The sequence below is a fragment of the Pipistrellus kuhlii genome, unplaced genomic scaffold (genome assembly GCF_014108245.1).
Source record: "Pipistrellus kuhlii isolate mPipKuh1 unplaced genomic scaffold, mPipKuh1.p scaffold_m20_p_2, whole genome shotgun sequence".
Lineage (NCBI taxonomy): Eukaryota > Metazoa > Chordata > Mammalia > Chiroptera > Vespertilionidae > Pipistrellus > Pipistrellus kuhlii.
The window spans coordinates 30,488,910-30,510,072 of NW_023425515.1; the positions used below are offsets into that span (position 1 = coordinate 30,488,910).

The window sequence follows — 21,163 nt, forward strand, 5'->3', positions numbered from 1 at the left end:
GTAGTACCATTTCAGCAACAATTTATTTTAAGCATTTTATTTGTTCTATAGACTGTAATAATCTTTAGACTTAAGAAAATGTGGTTAGTATTATGTATAATAATTAAAACTTTTAGAGAACACAATGAGATTATTTGTGTAACATAAAGATTTGTTCATTTATAAAGGAATAACTGTCATTCATAGAAGGAACTGCAAAAGGTGTGCTGTGAGCCAAAGAAATTATATGCATAATAGTGGCCAGGTGCACTATTGCACATTGAAAGGAAATTAATTAGAATAAATATTTTAATATCACTATTTGCCCTTTCTCTACAATAGAAGTGTCAACCAAATTCATAATCGACAATGACAGATCAAAACACACGCATGCAATTGGCACCAGCGAGAGCTTTATGTGTATCACGCAACTGCAAGTCAGCTTCTAGCCTTTTATAGATATAGAATAAACTTGCTTAATTAGACCTGCTTTCTGATGTACCTAAACATTTTAGGTACAGTGAAGCATCCCAACTTCTCTGTCAGGTAATTGTCAGCAACATAGCAGTAAATATCAACATGAAACAGATTATTATTATAGTTAATGCAGGAAGAAGAAAGGGTAAAATATTTAACTGTAGCAGTGTTTGACTATATTCTATGTAGTGAGAAAGCCTGAAGTAATTTTTAAGGTCCATCATTTCTTACTTTTTTTCAGTTGGGTCAAGTTTCTATATGTTCTAAATATCTGTTTTCTGGGTAATAAAAAGAAAATAGGATTCTACCAAGTCTCCTAACTACTCCAGGACTTCTGAGAGGAACAAATGAGATGAGGCATGGGAAAATGCTTCACAGACATTTGGTTAAAGTGTAAAATGTGTCCACCTGGCTATAAAGCAAGTGTGTTCCTGGGCTGAAGAACCTGCAAGGAGACTAGTTGCTAGGGAGAGCAAGTCAGGCATTGCTACATGAAGTCATTACTTGGTGCTCACAGCAACCATTTCCTGGCTGTTTGGTGCTGTGGGCTGCATTTTACACCATGAGGTCTCAGCAGAGTTGGCTGCAATTTGGTGGGCTGCCACTCTGGAGTGGTGGTGGGGCCTGAGTCCCACTTGGGGGAAGCCAAGTGTTGCTTTGTCAGCACCAAGTCCACAGTGCCATTTCTTTTTAAATGGCCAGTGAACTTCATGGCAGCTCCTGTGTTGAGTATCTGCCCCCTGGTGGTCAGTGCACATCATAGTGTCCAGTCGAATGGTTGGAGAGACACTTAGAATATTAGTCTTTTATATATAGATATCCATAACTCATGGACATGGGCAATACTGTGGTGAAGATCTGGGGGGAATAGGTGCAGGTTGGAGAGGGGGTCAATGAGGAAAAAAGGGCTACATCTATAATACTTTATAAAGATACATTTTAAAAAAAATTAAAAAGTATACTGTGCAATACTAACATCACATGATAGAGTTATAAATGATTTACAAATTGCTTCTCTAAGTAAAATATTTGATGATAAACATATATTGGATTTGTAATAAAGACATGAAGAGTTTTATTTTAATTTATTGTAAGTAAAATCCTAAAAATGTTAGCATCATTGTAATCTTAAATTGTAAGCTCTATTATATTTTGAACAATTGAGTTTATTTTTAAAGTCCATAAGGAAATAAGATATTTTAGCATTATAATTAATATATGAGCATTTTAAACAACATAGGCTACTTGTGAAAGTCAAATAATATCCTATGGCTCATTGTTAGAATTATATTATTACTTTTATTTTTTAAGTAGTTTAGCAATCCCTTTCAAAATCTCTCTCTCTCTCTCTCTCTCTCTCTCTCTCTCTCTCTCTCTATATATATATATATATATATATATATATATATATATATATTCTCTCTCCCCCCAAATTTTCACATACACAAAAAGTGTGCTACAAAGATTTTATCTGCAGGCCAGATTCCACTAAGTCTATGTGCACCTCTCCCTCAAACCCAGGGCTGTCAGTGGATGAGCCAGGAGCATTTTTGGCTCCTTACTGTTGTATGGGACTGCTTCAGCTTTGGTGATGAATTTTTTGTTTGATTGTAGGTTATTTTTGAGTTTTGTTTTCTTTTCATGTGAGACTCCTTGAGTCACCCTGTCACTTTCACTCAGAAACATACAGCCAGACTCAAAGCGTACCTGATATTAGAAAGAAAAACAAGGCAAAGCAAAACAAAATGTAACAAAAATAAGAAAAAAAGAAAGAAAAATAGAAAAACATTTTTTTAACATGACCTGGTTATAAATATTTGATTACAGGGATATGATATTTCACATTTAAGCCATGCATTTTTGTATTTTAATAATCATGATTCAAACTTATTTGTTCTGTAATATAGTCAAAACATTATTCAAATGTTTGCTAAATTGTACACAATTTGATGTATCTAGTTTATTTTGACTACTTTGGTTATAACCTTATTTCTAAAAGAGAATAGTTGAATATAATAGTGAGTGAATAATGGACACCACTTAACAACAGCTAAATAAATATTTTAGTTTTAATTTTAGCTGCGATGCTAGATGACTCCATTAGCTAAACAGAATTCCTGTAGCCAAATGAAACATATAATTTTACTGCTAATACAAATTTAAATTGTTGATATATTTTTTTATTTTGTTATGACAGTTAATAGTGATTAGTCTTCAGTTCTTAATTATACTGTGGTGTTTTTTTTTTGTTTGTTTGTTTGTTTGTTTCTGGGTTTTTTTTAAGTGACCTTTAGGTCTGAGCTATAAAAGGCTCTGTCTCCTTTCTGCAGAATTTAAGTATGAAGGTCTCTGAAACCCAATTGCATTTTCAACAGTGTAATTTTTACCCCTTCACAACCAGCCATCTTGTTTATTTATTGCACTAGCTTATGGTAGCAGCAGCAGACCATTCTCTTTCATTCTAACAACCACAAGAAAGAAGGGTAATTTCCCAGTGAATAATTGTTTGAGTTGACTTATTGAATAGCACTTTGAAGCTTCTTTTGACTGAGTGACCTTGGCTCTTAATATTTAGTTAATGCCAAATGCATAATAGTTAGAGAATGAATATGCATATGTAGTGCAAGGAGATGTAATATAAATGGTGACTGATAAAATAACTTAAGAGCTTCAGATGTATTTGTGAAAAAAGCTATATCCAAAAAATAATTTGCATATAAGGCATTAGTACTAGTTTGCATGGGCAGGAGAAGGTGTGAAGAATAAAGTACCACCACTGAACCTGGAATGAGACTAAGGAATGAGCAGTTAATTACCCTATTAAATTTATTGTTTCTCACTTTAACCATTTTTTAATGTAAAAGAACTTCAAAATCATTAATGACTATATAATTTTGATACCTTTTAATTTGATATCTGCTATTTTTGTCAGGCTTCTGGTTGTTCAATATTTAGCACTAGCGGCCAAGTGCAAAAATTTGTACATGGGTGGGGTCTGGCCAGCCCACCCCAATGGGGAGTGACCAGGGGCTGGGATGGGTGGGGGGAGGGGCTGTGGGCAATGGCAGGTCCCTCCACCAATTGGGATATGGGGGATGATCAGGGGCAGAGTTGGCTGAAGGGAGAGGTTGCAGGAGGTTGTGGGGGCTGATCCCAATTAGGCCAGTTGGCTGCCACAGTGCATGTCATAGCGACCAGTTGTTCCAGTCCTTCTGGTCACTTGGCTTTTATATATACAGATTATTATAAAAACTACAAATGACCAAATAAAGTAAAAGTCACCTTGATTTTCCTAGCCTGTTTGGCTCAGTGGATAGAATGTCGGCCCATGAATTTAAGGGTCCTGGGTTCAATTCAGCTCAAAGGCATGTACCTCAGTTGCAGGTTCATTCCTAGCTCTGATTGTAACACAAGTGGAAGGCAATCAATGGATGTATCTCTCTCTGTCTTCCCCATTCCCTTCCACTCTCTAAAAACCAATGGGAAAATATCCTTGGATGGGGATTAACAAAAAAAACAAAAAACAAAAAAAAAGTCACTTTCATTTGGTCTGACAATATATACATTTATTTAGTGCAAGCCAGATTCAGGAGGAAATTATTTCAAACACTGTGGCCAGTTGCCACCTCCCAATTGTCTCACTAAATGTGAAATGGTTCTTGGCAGTATTTCCTCCTGTTCTTTGAAAAACTAACAATACTTATTTGATATGACATTTTTTATTAGCTCTGGTAATTCATTAGTGTCAAGCACTTCATTTTAGAAGAGGATGGGGGTAGTTTCTCAGGGTGATGATGCCAAGAAGGCAGTCACTTTGTTTTGTTAGAATTGTAGCTTCACATTTTCAAGTGTCACTTTGTGTCTTTCCTGTAATCACAAGTGATTAAGACTCACCTAATATCCTTTTCATTTCTTTCTGAGAAATATAAAATGAATTTACTGGTTGGTAAAATTAAATATGTGTTGTATAAATTCCAGGATTCTAGACCTCAGCCCACCTATTTTCAGTCATGGTGTTATTTACCACCAAGTCTAACTCTAAACTGGCCTATAGATAGTTAACGATGGGCATAGCAGATACCTGGCCCTACCTCCAACATGAGAAATCCAATGCAAGCCACCTAAAATCCAAACAGTTCTGAACTTGCTAGACTTCTAATGGTTTGACATGAGCTGACCTTTTTGTGTGACAAGAACTTCAACCCAAATGAAGTCTCTGAGAGGATCTTACTGTGCTTGCTCAGAGAAAATTGATGAGATTGACCCCCATTGGGTACAGTTTCCTTAAAAATATGTTTAATAGCGATCCTCAGTATATTTCTGTAAGGATTCTGATTATATATAACCATATTAAAGACTGTATTTTGAACTGGTTGATGGACTTAGTTGGTTGCAGCAGCATTCCATACACCGAAAGTTTTCAGGTTCAATTCACAGTTAAGGCACATACCTAAGTTGTGGGTTGAGGGTTCTCAATGTTTCTTTCTCTCCCTCCCCCTCTCTCTAAAATCAACAAGCATGTCCTTGGATGAGGATAAAAAATGAGATTGTATGTTATTTATTGATATTCCATCCCTGGTTTCAAAAAATTTCTGAGACAACTGGGACTGTAACAAAATCTAATTGTCCCATGTCCTCACTGTTTGTCTCCCCAAAGTAATTTGTCTTTTCCCCATTTTTTTAACTCATATGTGTATTGCGTAATGTCCCTTAACTATTATCTTGAGCACGTTGTCCCTTTTGTATTCCTCATAATTATTCTTTTTTTTTAAACATATTTTATTGATTTTACACAGAGAGGAATTGAGAGGGACAGAGAGTTAGAAACGTCGATGAGAGAGAAACATCGACCAGCTGCCTCTTGCACACCCTCCACAGGGAATGTGCCCGCAACCAAGGTACCTGCCCTTGACCGGAATCGAACCCAAGACCTTTCAGTCCACAGGCCGACGCTCTATCCACTGAGCCAAACCAGTCCCATAATTATGTTTTCTTTGGTTTCATTTATTCCCTCTCTTCACACTTTGTTGCTATTCATACTGCTTCCCTTTGTGATCATTATTTCCTTCCTTATTCTGAGGACTTCACCCAAATTCTTTTAAAGTTGTCTTTTCAGCACTTACATGTCATATGTGTCACTACATTAATTGAAATGCAACATTTGTCCTACTTTCACATAAGAGGAATGGTCTATTATATTGTGATTTTCCCTCCTATATGTCATTTTTAGGATAAAACCTTGTGTACATGACAGGATAGTACTACAGTCCATTATTCTGAGTGTTGCCTCACTGGCAAGACTTTTAAAGTTTTTGCATGTTTTTAAAGATACTCCTAATCTTTGTCTGTAATAGACTTAGAGTACCCTTGTCCTCCTGTTAATTCATTTTTATCTAAACATTTTATTTTATTTTTTTCATGTTTTGATTTATCCAAAGCATAATAACTCACCTGTGTTATTAAAATCACAACTCCAACTCTTTGCCTCACCAGGTGGGTAATAACATATGAACCAGGCATGAATTCAATGTATTCAAGAAAGCTTTTGCTCACTTTTTCAAAGCAGCCAATAACCAGATTATGTAGTTGCAAATATAACTCAGTGGGAGCATCTGTGGGCCCCAGTTTGATTTCTGCAGCACTCAGATGAAACCATTCCACATAATATGTTAAAAGTCTTGCTAGATTTTCATCTGCCTTGGTTACCTGGTTAATTGGATAACCTTTAAAATACAGGATAATCTTTAGAATATAGTTGCCCATTTAAAAAAAAAAGTGGCAAACCTGATTCTTCTAAATATGCCACTTTAACATCCTTGCAAAAATATTTTCCTGTTGTATTCAATTTAGATATAATTATCCTCTGTCCTTTAGTATATTTTATCATTAAATAATATCCTTTTATCGTGAATTTACAATCAATATTGCATTATTAGATTGTCAATAGAGCATTAGTTTCCACATTTCTTTCTCTACCTGGGTCTTTGTTGATTATTTATTTTTTTAAAAAATAACCAGCTGAGGTGACACATTGTGATTCATACTAAAGAAAGGAGCATGACCAATAGAAAATATTTTCCCTGCCTGAAATCATGTTGGCAATTTCTTTTCTTCTCTGTAGTGATATCACACGATATTTTAAAGATGACATTAAGTAACATATATTTTCTCCCTGGATAATCTTCTATTCTGCTTTTAACCAGTGTGTTCCGGGGAACACAAATTATACTTTTTGTTGTCACTATAAATCTGTGAAGACGAAGCTGTGATCCTGCAATTGTTAGCACCTTTAAAATTGTGATAAGCTTATCTATAGAAGAATAGGTTCTGTGGAATATTATTAAAGTAAAAAGGCTATATTGTTTGATAGAAAAATGTAGTTTTAGACTATCACCATTATATTTCAGTCTTAATTTAAAATGAAATTGACTGAGTCTTTAACAATACAGCCAGAAAATATAAACTAAAGATAGAAAACTGGAAATAAACTAAAATTTAAAACTTTTTGGAACCTGAAACTCTGAAGGTACTAAAATCATTCTTTAAAATAGGACAGTTACCGAAAATTTAGGTTGTAGCATGGAATTATCACACAAAGTTTAAACTAAGCAGAAACTGGTCAGTTCATGAAGCACCCAAGGAAAAGAGATAGTTTGTGGAGGTCCCAGGTTCTGGCAGATTAGAACATGAGTAGATCTACTGGGTACAGGTTAGCATTGTAGTTACTAGTCTTACCCAGCACTCTTGGAAGCCTTGTGGATAGGACTTGTCTAAAGTACCTTTGAGCTTCTGATCTGTTGGAATGTGTTTTTAGGATACTGTATCAAGGACCTTAATTTTCAAGGAAAATTAAGCCCTTGGCATTTTAGAAGTCTCCATAAAGACCCAGGCATTGTGCTAAGTGACTCACATCCCTGTGACATTTAATCTTACTCTAACATTTTGAGTTTTGCTGGGTATCATTAAAACTGACTTTAAAGATTACAAGAAACGGGGCCTCACATGGGATGGTGTCATGTTGTGTGTGTGTGTGTGTGTAACTCAAGCGTATACATTTAAGTGATAGGTGTTTAGGGCTTGAGTATAGATCTGTGAGACTCCAAAGCCCCTGCCCTTTCCACTGCAGTATGCTGCCACTTTAGCTGCCTTCAGGAAAGGATGCTATCTGTTGCTGGTTGGCCAGAAGGCAGGAGAGTCCCTGAGCAGTAAGAATATTTCCTCCGGTATATTTTAAAGCCTCTCCTGAAATGGCTTGCTTAGATATTACTATGCATCTCAACATCTGTTGACTAGTCATTCTCCCTTCCATCCATCCCTCTCTGTCTCCCTTCTGTCTTCCCTTTCCCCCTCCTTGCTATTCAATTAATATTGATACTGCTTATAATGTCCAGTCCTGCCCTATCCAGAAAAAGCTAGAAAGATAAAAGGGTTTAAGGTAGAGGTAGATTAAAACTCTAAAAAGTGGAGAACTTAGGAAATACTAATTGTATTGTTTACAGATGGAACACTTGCCCCAACCATTTTAACATCAAGTCCCAAAACTTTCTAGAGTTCCATTTGAGATGCCCTTAATTTCTGGCCAATTTTATGTTTTCTCTCTCAAGTTTTATTTCTCCCCTGGGATCTGCGAAGCATATTTATATGTACAATGAACTCTTCAGTCATCCTCATGAACATTAATTTCATAGGACACTATTTATTCTCAATTTGTGGATTATTTATAACTAGATTAGAAACCTATTATGGTTCCAGGTTTAATCCTATGTCTTTGTCTCTCTCCCAATACTTCCAGAATAGCACACAAAATAGGACTCAGTAAGTACTTACTGAAAATACATTTGTTATTTTCCTTGAAGATGAAAGAGGAAAAAAAACACAAAAATCAATGTATATATTGATTTCAGAGAGGAACAGAGAGGGAAAGATAGAAACATCAATAAGAGAGAACCATTGATTCTCTGCTTCCTGCACGCCCCCTACTGGGGATTGAGCACACAGCCTAGGCATGTGCCCTTGACCAGAATGGAACTTGGGATCCTCCAGTCTATAGGCTAAAGCTCTATCCACTGAGCCAAACCAGCTAGGGAACAAACTTTTTCTTTGAAACCTAGAAATACATTTTATTTTTATTTATTTTTATATATTTTATTGATTTTTTTACAAAGAGGAAGGGAGAGAGATAGAGAGTTAGAAACATCAAGAGAGAGAAACATCCATCAGCTATCTCCTGCAACCCCCTACTGAGGATATGCCCATAACCAAGGTACATTCCCTTGACCTGAATCAAACCTGGGACCTTTCAGTCTGCAGGTTGATGCTCTATCCACCAAGCCAAACCAGTTAGATCTAGAAATACATTTTAGTTGTCTCTTCAATAACATCAAGAGGATCTTGATTATTTTGTATTTTAATGTTTATTTTTAAATATATTTTACAAATCAGTTTGTTCTGCCATACTATAAAAACTTATTAATGGTTGGCTTTTTACTGGGAGCATAGATATAGAAGGATCATTTTTAGAAGTTAGATGTTTAATTCCTTTACCCTTTGTATTATTTCTTACATTATTCTTCAGAGATTTAATATGATAGCTCATTGGAAGAAAAATTGTGCTAGATTCATAGAGAATGCTGATTAAATTTTGTAGGGAGGGGCACAAAGTTTGCTTGGAAAAGGTCATGGATTAAAGAAAGTAATGAGCAATAATATTTCTGAGAATAAAAGCAATAGTAAAGCTGTTACAGTATTTTTTCGCATGCCTTTAGAAAATGAGTTGTTAGTAATTTGTGTTTAGTTCATGTACTCTGTTAACAATAACTTTCCTTAACATAGTGATCTTTATGCTTAGAGAGTGAAATAAACATGCTTTCCATTTTCCACAAGGAAATTAAAGGACACTAATATTAAGTAATCTGCTCAGGACTGCATTGATGATAATTAAGTAGATCAGGCTCTTCTCTTTTTTCTATCAAGTCCTTGGTTTTTCAGTCCATATACATAATTACTTTTGGATATACACATTAATTTTCTTTGAGAGAAATCTCTAGCTACCACTTCATGTTCTTGGTGTACTTATCAAACTTGAACTGTTGCCCTAGCAAGTGTGGCTAAGTTAGTTGAGTGTTTACCCATGCACCAAAATATCACTGGTGTGATTCCTATTCAGAGCATATGATGGGGTTGTAAATTTGACCCCCAGTAGGATACATGCAGGAGGCAGCAATCCATGTTTCTCTCTCTCCTGCCCCTATCCTCTCTCTCTGAAATCATATAAGAACATATTTTTTAAAAAAGATTACAAAAATATACCCCAAACCCCTGATTTTAATTCAATTCAGTTTAACTTATCATTACCCTTAGATAGCCTCTTCTATTTTTATTTTTTTTTTCTTTGCAACTGTTACTCATTTCAGCAAGAAAGTAAAGAAAATAAGATTATTTTAGTATGTTGTAAACATCTTCCTGGGTAACTTTTTAGGCATTATTTAATGCAATAATATATTTCAAATAAGACATTTTCTTATAATTCAACATTCACCCAACAAAATTTTTATTAAGTGACAATCATGGGTAAGGTATTATGCTAAAATTTGGAATATGATGAAAGATAAAACATATGTCTGGATCTTGTGGGGTTCTGTTCAGCCAGGGAAAGGAGAGAGACAAGACAAACCAATAAGAAAATATTACAAATATAGTGATCAAAGTCCACAATTCACATGTTCAGCCATTCAACAAAACGCAGGTACAGTTTTAGGTGCTGCCAAATGGTAGTGAACAAAAAGGACCAAAATCTTTTTTTCCTCACAGAACTGACATTTTAGTATGGAACCTAAGGATCATAAAAGAGCAAACATTGGAGTAAGAAAAACCTACTTAAAAAGGTGACATTACCTTCTCAGTCTTTTTTTTTTTTAATATATTTTATTGATTTTCTACAGAGAGGAAGGGAGAGAGATAGAGAGTTAGAAACATCGATGAGAGAGAGTCATCGATCAGCTGCCTCTTGCACACCCCCTACTGGGGATATGCCCGCAACCAAGGTACATGCCCTTGACCGGAATCGAACCCGGGACCCTTCAGTCCCCAAGCCAACGCTCTATCCATTGAGCCAAACCGGTCTTGGCAACCTTCTCAGTCTTATTTAAAGGGACAAATAAGCTCTAATTAGCACAGTAATGACCATTAGGAATCTTCAGAACATCAGTTATATAGCAAGATGATTCAAGAGCATTGAAAGTGAAGCTACTTTTCCATTTGTAGCCTCATTCCCTTGAGGTATTGCACAGGCATGTGCCATGGATGGCAGGTTTCCACTATCAGAAATCTTTCTGGATCTAGCTAGTTCCTAAAGCCATCAAATCTCTATGTCAACACCACCATGAAAGATCAATTCATTTAAAGTGAAATAAGGTAGAATGGTACAATTTGTCTCACTTGATTCAGTAGTAATGTCTTCAATTTTGTAGCGTATGTTACATCAGAACAGATTTTTCTTTCTTAAATGGAAGACTCTCAAGGATGTCGAACTTGTTTTTACTTTAGCTCAGTCTTTCAATTCCAGCATAAACTAAATGTTCCCCATCCATTTTGTTCATCTCTTGTGCCAAGATGTTCTCTGTAAGTTCTCCATATATTAACTTTGGCAAACCATAATAATTCAAGATAAATCAGATCTTTATCAAATAACATTAGTAGGTTTTTTTTTGGGGGGGGGGGGCGTTGAGGGAATTAAGCAAAAGAAATAAAAATGAAAAACAACTCATGGATATGAACAACAATGTAGTGATTGCGGGGAGTGTGATGGATGGAGGTGGAGGGGGGCATAAATAGTGATGGAAAAATATAAAATAAGGAAACAATAACATGTGATATTATTGTTACCTAGAGGGGTAGATTTTCTAAATGAGCAAAAGTATGTCTTCTCACAACATCAAGTTTTGTTGTGAAATCGAGCAAGATAATTAATGAATGTGAAATATACTATAAAAATGTCAAAATAATTAAAAAAAAAACATCAAAATGCCAAACCTGTGAACATTTGATTTTATTGATGTTTTTAATTTCAGTGACTAAAGAGTTACAAAGAGTGTTATCTTTTTATATATCTTATTAAAATCACTTTTTTATCTCTACATGTTTTTTTTCCTTATTGTATTTTTAAAAAATATATATTAAATTGATTTTGTTTATGTAGTAAATAACTGTTTAGTGTCAGCACTATGCTGAACTAGAGAAACTAACATGTAAAATGATTCCCACCCAATAAAGGTGAGAGACAAAAAGATCATTGTATCAGTGGTTGGTAATTCTACAACAGACATATTTTAATCTTAATTGAAAACCTAGTTTGCTTTTTCCTAGGATATCACTTCTACATAGTGTTTATTAAACTTGGAAATATGTGGACTAATCTGAATATTGTGTCAGAAAGATCCATCTTCTGCTTGTAGCCTGTCATTTATTTGCTTGATGACCTATGGCAATTTGCTTACTTTAATTATCACCCTTTATGAGATAGACATGATAATACAAGATTTTGTAAATATTTAATGAGATAATTACCTAATATGCTCAACCCAATACCTGGAACATAGTCTCTTACCTATCAGTATCTATTTATTAGTGGTATTATTATTATTATTATTAGTGGCAATTATGATTAGTAGTAGTAGTGGTGGTAAATTTAATAAGATTAGTAGAGTACAATGCATTTAAACAATACATCACAATTATCATTTGCTCCCATGAGAATGTCTCTTCTGAGATTGGCTCATTTTTCTTTACCAGGTGATCAACCCAACACTCACCAACTGCTAGCCCTAGCCTCACGCCTGCGAGAAAGTGCTGAACTCTTTCAGTCAGATGAGATGCGTCCTGCTAACGACCCCAGGGAGAGAGTCCCAGTGCGTGTCCGAATGCTGAATGACATTCTCCAAGACATGGAGAAGAACTTCCTGGCTCAGCAAGTGCCACCAGGTTTTTACAGGTAGGATATGAGTTTCAAAATTTACATTTTATATCCCTCAATAAAATGTCTATGTTTAATTTTTTCAAAATATGTATATTCTGTGAACAAAATATTTTTTAATATAAAATCTATTTTATCTCCAATTTGAGGACCATTCTCCTCTCCCAAAGAACAGTTCAGCTGCATAAATACAGAAGAAAGGAGATCTGGTTTAGCAGTACTATATAGAAAATGATTAAGACATTTTTTGACATTAGTATGAGTTAAACATGATATAGATATAGAAAAAAATACAGGTAGAATTATAGGTTGTATTAGGAGAAATAAACTTTAATGAAAGAATCAGAAGATGAACGTATATTATTCTGCCCTCATATGATCAAATCTAGAGTAGTGTGTTTAATTCTAGAAACTATGTCTTTACATTTAATTTTTTTTTGTTATTGACATTATTGCGGATGTCCCCATCTGCCCCACCCGCAACCCTAGTTGCTCACTTCCATCCAGCTTCTGCCCCCTCTCCCTTGTCCCTACCAATACTATTATCTGTATCCATGGACTATGCATATATGTTCTTTAGCTAATCTCTTCATCTTCCTTTATTCAGTCCCCAAACACCCTCCCATATGACATTTGTCAGTTTGTTCTATGTATCCATGCCTCTGGTTCTATTTTGTTTGTCAATTTATATTGTTCATTAGATCTCACATATAAGTGAGACAATGTCATATTTGTCTTTCTCTGACTGACTTATTTCACTTAGCATAATACTCTCCAGGTCCATCCTTGCTGTCGCAAAGGGTAAGACTTCCTTCTTATTTATAGCTGCATAGAATAGAAACTCTATTTTTAAAAGGGAGTAAAATAAGTTTAATGTTCAGGGGAGAGTGGGCTTTAGAAATAACTAGGGAAATAAAGATATTTGGTTGGGGGGGTCACAATAGAGTGATTTGTGAAAACATTTAAACAATTTTAACAAATATTTTAGTAAAATAACTTTTATAAGGAAAGCGACTCAATTTAGGCTCTTAGAGGATGATGTGAGTACAAACTGTTTTGGTTTTTAAGTTCCTGATACAGTAGAAATTAAACTAAGAGAGGAAATGTAGTTTAAAAGAATATTACGTATTTTAAAATATTAAGTGTGATTTTTCTATGAGACTGTGTGTGTGTGTGTGTGTTTCTGTGTTATAATTTTCATATATATATATATATATATATATATATATATATATATATATGCTAGAGGCTAGAGGCCTGGTACATGAAAATTCATGTACTAGATAGGAGTGGGGGGGTACCTCAGCCCGGCCTGCCTCCTCTCACCACCTGGGAGCCCTCAGGGTTGGGAGGTGACCTAGCAATCCGGAGGAGTCAGTAATCTATCACGCCTTTGCTGCTTCCACTGAAGGCAGTGCAAGCTTCAGCCGGCCCTGGTTCCCTGAGCCTCAGGTGGCTCTGGGTAGCTGGGCAGCCACCATCTGAGACTTGCCTGCACCTCAGGCCGGCCCTGGGCAGCTGGGCAACTGCCATCCAGGGCTTGCCTTTACCTCAAGCTTACCCTGGGATGCTGGGAGGCTGAGAGGACTGAGGGACTCCAGAGGCAGGCACACAGCAAGGACAAGGCTAGGCCTGCCCCAGGCCACTCAGCCCCCTAGCTGCCCAGGGTCAACCACTCTACGTGCCTGCCATCCCAGTGGGGCTGAGGGTACTTGGTGGCTGTGGGTGCTGTCCTCTTTGAGGAAATGGCAGTCAATTAGCATATACACTCCTTATTGGCTAAGCACCACCATCTTTGTGATGGCATGAGAGTCAATTATCATGTTCCCTATTTATTAGATAGGATATCTTACCGTATTTTTCGGACCATAAGATGCTCCGGACCATAAGACACACCAGTTTTTAGAGAAGGGAAATGAAGAAAAAAAGATTCTGAAACAAATAGTGTCCTAAAATATTTTATGTGCATTAAAACCCAACATCACAGTCATAAACACATGTAATCAACCCTGTAAAGTAAACAGCAGCATTTAGAACCATTTTAGAGCCGGGCAAGCCCACAGAGACCACACAGAGCCAGGCAAGTAAAAAGACTTTTTTTTAAAGTATATGTGTAGGCTATATTTGGACCATAAGACGCAGGGACTTTTCCCCCCCACTTCTGGGGGGGAAAAAGTGCGTCTTATGGTCCGAAAAATACGGTATATAATAAAATCTTAATATGTTAAGTGTCCAGTTGTCCATTGAAACAATCAAAGCTTAATATGCTAATGATATGCTAAGGTCACTCAATCGCTCACTATGACACTGACCACCAGGAGGCAGACAGTCGACCCAATGACCAGTCTATGATGTGCACTGAACACCACAAGGCAGATACTCTGACTGGTAGCTTAACTTGCTGCTGGGGTCCGGCCAATTTGGACTGAATGAGATGAACCTGACATACCCTTGAGCATTCCTATGGTCTCTCCCAGGCTGGCCAATCTGCCACATCCATCCCAGCACTGATCATGCACTGGTGGGGTGCCTTGGCCTGGCCTGCAACCTCTCACAATCTGGGATTCCTCGGGAGATGTCAGAGAACCAGTTTCAGCCCAATGGCAGAACAACCAGTCACTATAATGCACACTGACCACCCAGAGTCATATACTTAATGCAGGAGCTGCCCCATGGTGGTCAGTGCACTTCCACAGGGGGTGTGCCACTCAGCCAGAAGCTGGGTTCACAGCTGTCCAGTTGGACCCATGGCTGTTGAACACAGCAATGTTGGTGGGAACCTCTCCTGCCTCTGTGGCAATCAGATATCCCCCAAGGGGACTCCCAGACTGTGAGAGGGCACAGGCCAGGCTGAGGGACCCCCTTGAGTGCACAAATTTTGTGCACTAGGCCTCTAGTATATATACCTATATATATATATATATATATATATATATATATATATATGTGTGTGTGTGTGTGTGTGTGTGTGTGTGTGTGTGTGTATGTATGTATGTATATATGTATATATAATGCCTGTCTAATGCACGCACATACACATACGTATATATTCTCTATGTGTATCTATATGTGAGTAGGTATTTATATATATGTATGTAACAGGAAACAAAGACAGGGTACAAACAGATGTTAGAGGAAGATTGAGGCAAGAAGACTATTTGGCCCAAAATTCTCATACATAAAAGTCCTCAAATTTAGCATTAACATTATATTCATCTAACTATCTTTCTATAAAATAATACCCTGGACTAGATATACTGTGTCTATCCAAAGGATATAACCAGGACTAAAGGATTCAAGCACAGAAGTACAATTCTTAATTATATATGAGAAAGAAGTTACTAACAAGTAGTGTTCTTAAGAAACTCCATATGATGCTTTTATAAAGTGGTGAACTCATTCTATCACTTCAGGTATTAAAGCATAAGCTGAATGGCCCTAAGCACTTGAATATTTGGACTCCATGAGGTTTTAGTACAAAAATTATGTGATCTGACAAATCGCTTAATCTCTTCATGCCTTAAGTTTTATATCTATAAAATGAGACAATGTAATGAGATCCTTTCCTAATTAGAAACCTTTTCTACTTTTGCTATTTGGTGATTTTTTTTTTATGATTTTAAACCCAACTTCACATTTAGAATCCTTATTTTATATAATTTCTTCTAATACTCTGTGTCATGACTCTTTAGGAAATGTTCACTTAATAAAGTAGATATGTTTAAGGCATATTGTCTACTACATGTACTCTTGTAAGCATCAGAGCCACTGAAGACACAGGTGTTTTAAAGACACGTGCCCTCATGAGATTGTATTCCAGGGGCAGGAATGGGAAAACAGGATGAACAAGTTGAGTAAAATGTAGTATGGTAAATATATAATAGTAAACACTAAAGAGAAAAATTTAACCAGATTATTAAATCCAGAATTAAAAAAAATATATATCAAAATAGGTAAATTATATTATTAGAATATATTATGTAGGATAATTCCATTTCCTTCTTTAACTTATGAAATTGAGAAATTAATAAAAAAAACTATACATTAATACCTAATGTTATATGATATTACATAATATACTCTTTCCCCATTTGCCTTGTATGGCACTAGGAGTAGATACAGAATACCCCTCATATTATGACTTATGTGTCTGGTAAATGTTATAATACCCCTTCAAAAATATTTTTGGACTCAATTTACTTGATTATTCACTTTGAATAGAAAAGTAAATATTTTTCTTCCTTTGAATTAACAATGATTAAGCATGTGATTTCCCCGCCTGTTAGTAATATCATAATGGGATACCTTGTATTCCAGTGTTTAAGCTTGAAAATGTTGATTATGACAAATGTTTAACTTATATAGCAAACTGAAGGATTGAAAGCTTATAGTTCAACTAGAGGCCCAGTGTATGATTCCATGCACCATTGGGGTCCCTCAGCCTGGCCTATGAGATTGGGCTGAAACCTGCTGTCCTACATCACCTGAGAGGTCCCAAATTGCTAGAGGGCACAGACCAGGCCAAAGGACCCCATGTGTGCCTGATCGGGTCCATGGAGGGACACAGGAGGTTGTCCAGCAGGGGAGGGACCACAGGAAGACTCCAGGGCATGTCTGGCCTGTCTGGCTTAGTCCCAATTAGCCAGACCCCAGCAGCAAGCTAATCTACTGGTTGGAGCACCTGCCCCTGGTGGTCAGTGCACCTCATGGCAAGTGGTTAAGCAACCTTAGCATATAATTAGCATATTACACTTTGATTGATTAAATAACTGACTGGACAAACAGATACTTAGCATATTAGGCTTTTATTATATAGAATTATTATGTAGGATATTTTGGTATTATTTTTACTATAGTTATTGATGGATACTATTCTTCTCCTTGGCTCTGTTAATTCATATATATACCAACATTGCAAATAGTTTAAATACCTTTATTTTGATTTATTTGACTGAGGTTTATCCCAAGATTGCCATGAATTTTACCTCATTTATGAAATATATCATAAATTATCCTACTTTTTTTTCTTGATAAAAAATTCACATTTCTAAGTATTCTGGATGCAAAAAATAAATAAATAATAATAATAATAATCAAAATTATAGGACTTTATACTCTCAATCTTAATAAGCTTCTTTTTATATATATTTTTTTTATTGATTTCAAAGAGAAAGGAAGAGGGAGAGAGAAATAGAAACATCCATAATGAGAGACAATCATGGAATGGCTTCCTCCTGCAAGTCTCCCACAGGGGATTGAGCCCGCAACCCAAGCATATGCCCTTGAACAGAATCAAGCCCGGAATCCTTCAGTTTGCAGGCCAATGCTCTATCCACTGAGCCAAACTGGCGAGGGCAGCTCCTTTGTTATGGGAGATAAAATGTTCAAAGTGGTGGATGTGACAGGATGAAGTGCAGTTTAGGAAAATAAAAGAAAATTGACTATTTATAGTATGAACTGTGCAGAGAAAAGATAAAATTTTTAATTACATTGAACCAAATAACATTTGGTAAATGAGCTTAATTTTTTTTTAAAACAACTTTTAGAGATGTTATTCATGTAAAAATCTCACTCTTCAATCCAATGATGTTATGGTAATTCTCATCAAATATACAAGGAACAAGTCAAAAGTGATTTGCTTAAGAAAGTTGTTGACAGAAGTTCACTGTGTAGAGCTAAATATTGCATTTGGAATTTTGATTTTGTCCCAAAAGATACTGCCTTAACAAAAGTGTCACTAAACATTGAAATATATTCATGTTGGAATAGAAAATATAATTTTCTTCATAATTTGGCATCGGACAATTCTAAGAGTTTTGAATCCTATAATGTTGATCTAAAAATGACGGTCATTCCTATACATAAACTTTCATTGAAAATTGCTCTGTGCAAGCATACTAATGGAAACAGGCAATATAAGATTTCTGTCTTCAAGGAATTGTATTTAATTAGAGGTAAATAATATTAATAATAATTTAAATAAATTTACAGAATACTTTTTCAAAGGACAAGTATTATCTTATGGAAGTCAAAAAAGATTTTATAAGGAAGAGACATTTATCTAGTCTTGGGAGAATGGTAAGGTGCTCAATAAATTGGGGAGTGCTATAGACTGCATGTTTGAGTCCTCCAAAAATTTATATGTTGAGAACTAATCTTTCATATGATGATATTTGGAAATGTGTCAATTGAGAGATGATTAGGTCATGAGTGTAGAGGTATAATCCCTCCTGATTGGATTTAGTAGCCTAGTCACCTTAATAAGGAGATCCTAGAAAATTCCCTATCCCTCCTGTCATGTGAGAACACAGCCATCTATCGGCCAGGAAATAGTCGTTACCAAACCTGAACCTACTGATGACTTGCTCTTGGACTTCCCAGCCTCCAAAACTGTAGAATCAAATTTGTACTGTTTATAAGTCACCCAATCTATAATATTTTATTTTATTTTTAAATCCTCACCTGAGGATATGTTTTCATTGAATTTTAGAGAAAGGAGGGAAGAGACAGAGAGAAACATGGATGTAAGAGAAAAATATTTGATCGGTTGCTTCTTATATGCACCTGACCAGGGATCAGACCCGTAACGTTTTGGTGTACAAGATGATGCCCCAAACAACGGAGCAGAGCCACCCGGCCAGGGGTATTTTCTTATTATAGCAGCAAAATTACTAAGACAGGGAACGTTTCCAGGAGAGGGCAGGGTGAAAAAGATACAAAGGAGAGGTTGCCTGTAATATGTTAGGGAGGGAAAAACAGGAAATGAAAATAGTCAAAATGGTTATTAAGCTCATGATTATGGAAGTCAGAAGAATCAAATTGTGCAGTCCCTTCAATACGCTGTTGAGAGATTTGGGTTTGATTTGTTATATAAAAGAGCCATGAAGATATCTGTGTTGTGAGAAAGAGCTCACTGAAGCTCCTGCTAAGTGGCATTGCAGTAGAGAGAGAACAGAACCCTTCAGGAAGAGTATGGTGTAAAAAAAGATATGGGGAGTTGAGAGCATGATTTGGAATATTGGCGTCAATGAAGACCAAAGGGCAGATGGGGGAGATGAAGCTAAGAGGAATGGATGAATTAGTGACTGAGTGGCTGTGGAAGTCTCATTTCAGGTTGTTGTTAGGATTCCCCTGGGGCTAGTCAGGTGAAACAGGCTTGGTAGTGGAAAAAGCTTCCTCTCTCTCCATTTCTCCAGCCAGTTAGTTAAGGAACTTGGTATCTGGGTCTCTATGTAGTTATATGGTAACCTATTGTTAAAGATAATTTTTTTATATATATTTTATTGATTTTTTTACAGAGAGGAGAAGAGAGGGATAGAGAGCTAGAAAAGTCGATGAGAGAGAAACATCGACCAGCTGCCTCTTGCGCACCCCCTACTGGGGATGTGCCTGCAACCAATGTACATGCCCCTGACTGGAATTGAATCCGGGACCTTTCAGTCCCCAAGCCGACGCTCTACCCATTGAGCCAAAAACGGTTTCGGCTGTTAAAGATAATTTTAAAGTCCCTTGAGCTCTAAGAATCTAATCAGGTGGACACTCACTGTATTAACTGAGGGAAATTTTCTAATCTTTTGTAAGGGGAGCAGGAAAGATCAGGATGATAGATTATAGCGGCATAATAAAAAGCTGCAAAGTGTCCCAGAGGTACTGAGCCTGATAGGCAGTGGGGAGCACACGGAATGCTTTATATGATAAAGGATCATGTAAATGACAGTGTGTTGGAAACTACAAATATATTGCAAAAACCTTTCAGCAATGTGAAATCTGACTCATTGTCCCTTAGTAAGAAGGGGGTTGTGTATCTTCTTAGTCATTTTGAGTTGTCTCTCTCCCTCCTCTCTTTACTATAATTCCAATAGTTACTGCACTTCTAGGGACTAGGGGTGCCTGGAAATGAGATCGTGTGGCACCTGTGTTTTGTTATTGAATTCTTTTTAAATCCCCATAGTTATTATTCTGCAAAAGCAGATTAAGCAGTCTGACCCAGCGAACCTATTCAGTCTCCACTATATTTTCCTTAAAAGTATAGACAATTCTTAGAACAGTTTTAGGTTTAAAGGAAAATTGAACAGAAAGCACTGAGTTTCCATAAAATCTATAATCCTTTCGCAAACCACACACACACACACACACACACACACACACACACACAGTTTTCCTCTTCAAGTGCATAGTCTTCCCCCTCCATTATTAACATTCTGCAATATGTGGTACATTTGTTACAACTGATGAACCAACACTGATATATTATCATTAACTAACTAGAGGCCTGATGCACAAAATTAATGCAAGAGTAGGCCATCACAGCCCCAGCTGCCTCTGCCCTCAGAGCCCCAGCTTTGTCCAGAAGGTCGTCCAAAAGGTCATCTGGATGGTCGTTTAGCTGTTCAGCCCTTTGGTCAATACGCATACTATGCCTTGATTATTATAGACATTCATAGTAAATATTAGGGTTTATGCTTGGTGGTGTCCATTCTATGGGCTTTGACAAATGTATAATGATGTGTACCCACCATTATAGTATCACACAAAATAGTTTCAATGCCTGCTACACCTATTTAATGCCCCCCACACACACTCCCTGAGCCACTGGCAACCACTGCTCTTACTGTCTCCACAGTTCTGCCTTTTCCAGATTGCCATATATTTAGAATCGTACAGTATGTAACCATTTTCAAGTTGGCTTCTCAACTTAGCAATATGAATTTAAGTTTTCTCCACATTCATTTTTTA

The 21,163-nt window shown here is 36.4% G+C and overlaps 1 protein-coding gene across 3 annotated transcripts in view; it reads left to right on the forward strand.

Moving 5' to 3' along the window:
* NAALADL2 (N-acetylated alpha-linked acidic dipeptidase like 2) overlaps positions 1-21,163 on the forward strand; it is a 1,040,385-nt gene that overhangs the window by 987,976 nt on the left and 31,246 nt on the right. For all 3 annotated transcript variants that reach the window (XM_036443754.2, XM_045583692.1, XM_036443753.2), the window contains one exon: positions 12,247-12,445. In XM_036443754.2, coding sequence (XP_036299647.1) covers positions 12,247-12,445 — 199 coding nt within the window. The remainder of the gene's footprint in view (positions 1-12,246; positions 12,446-21,163) is intronic.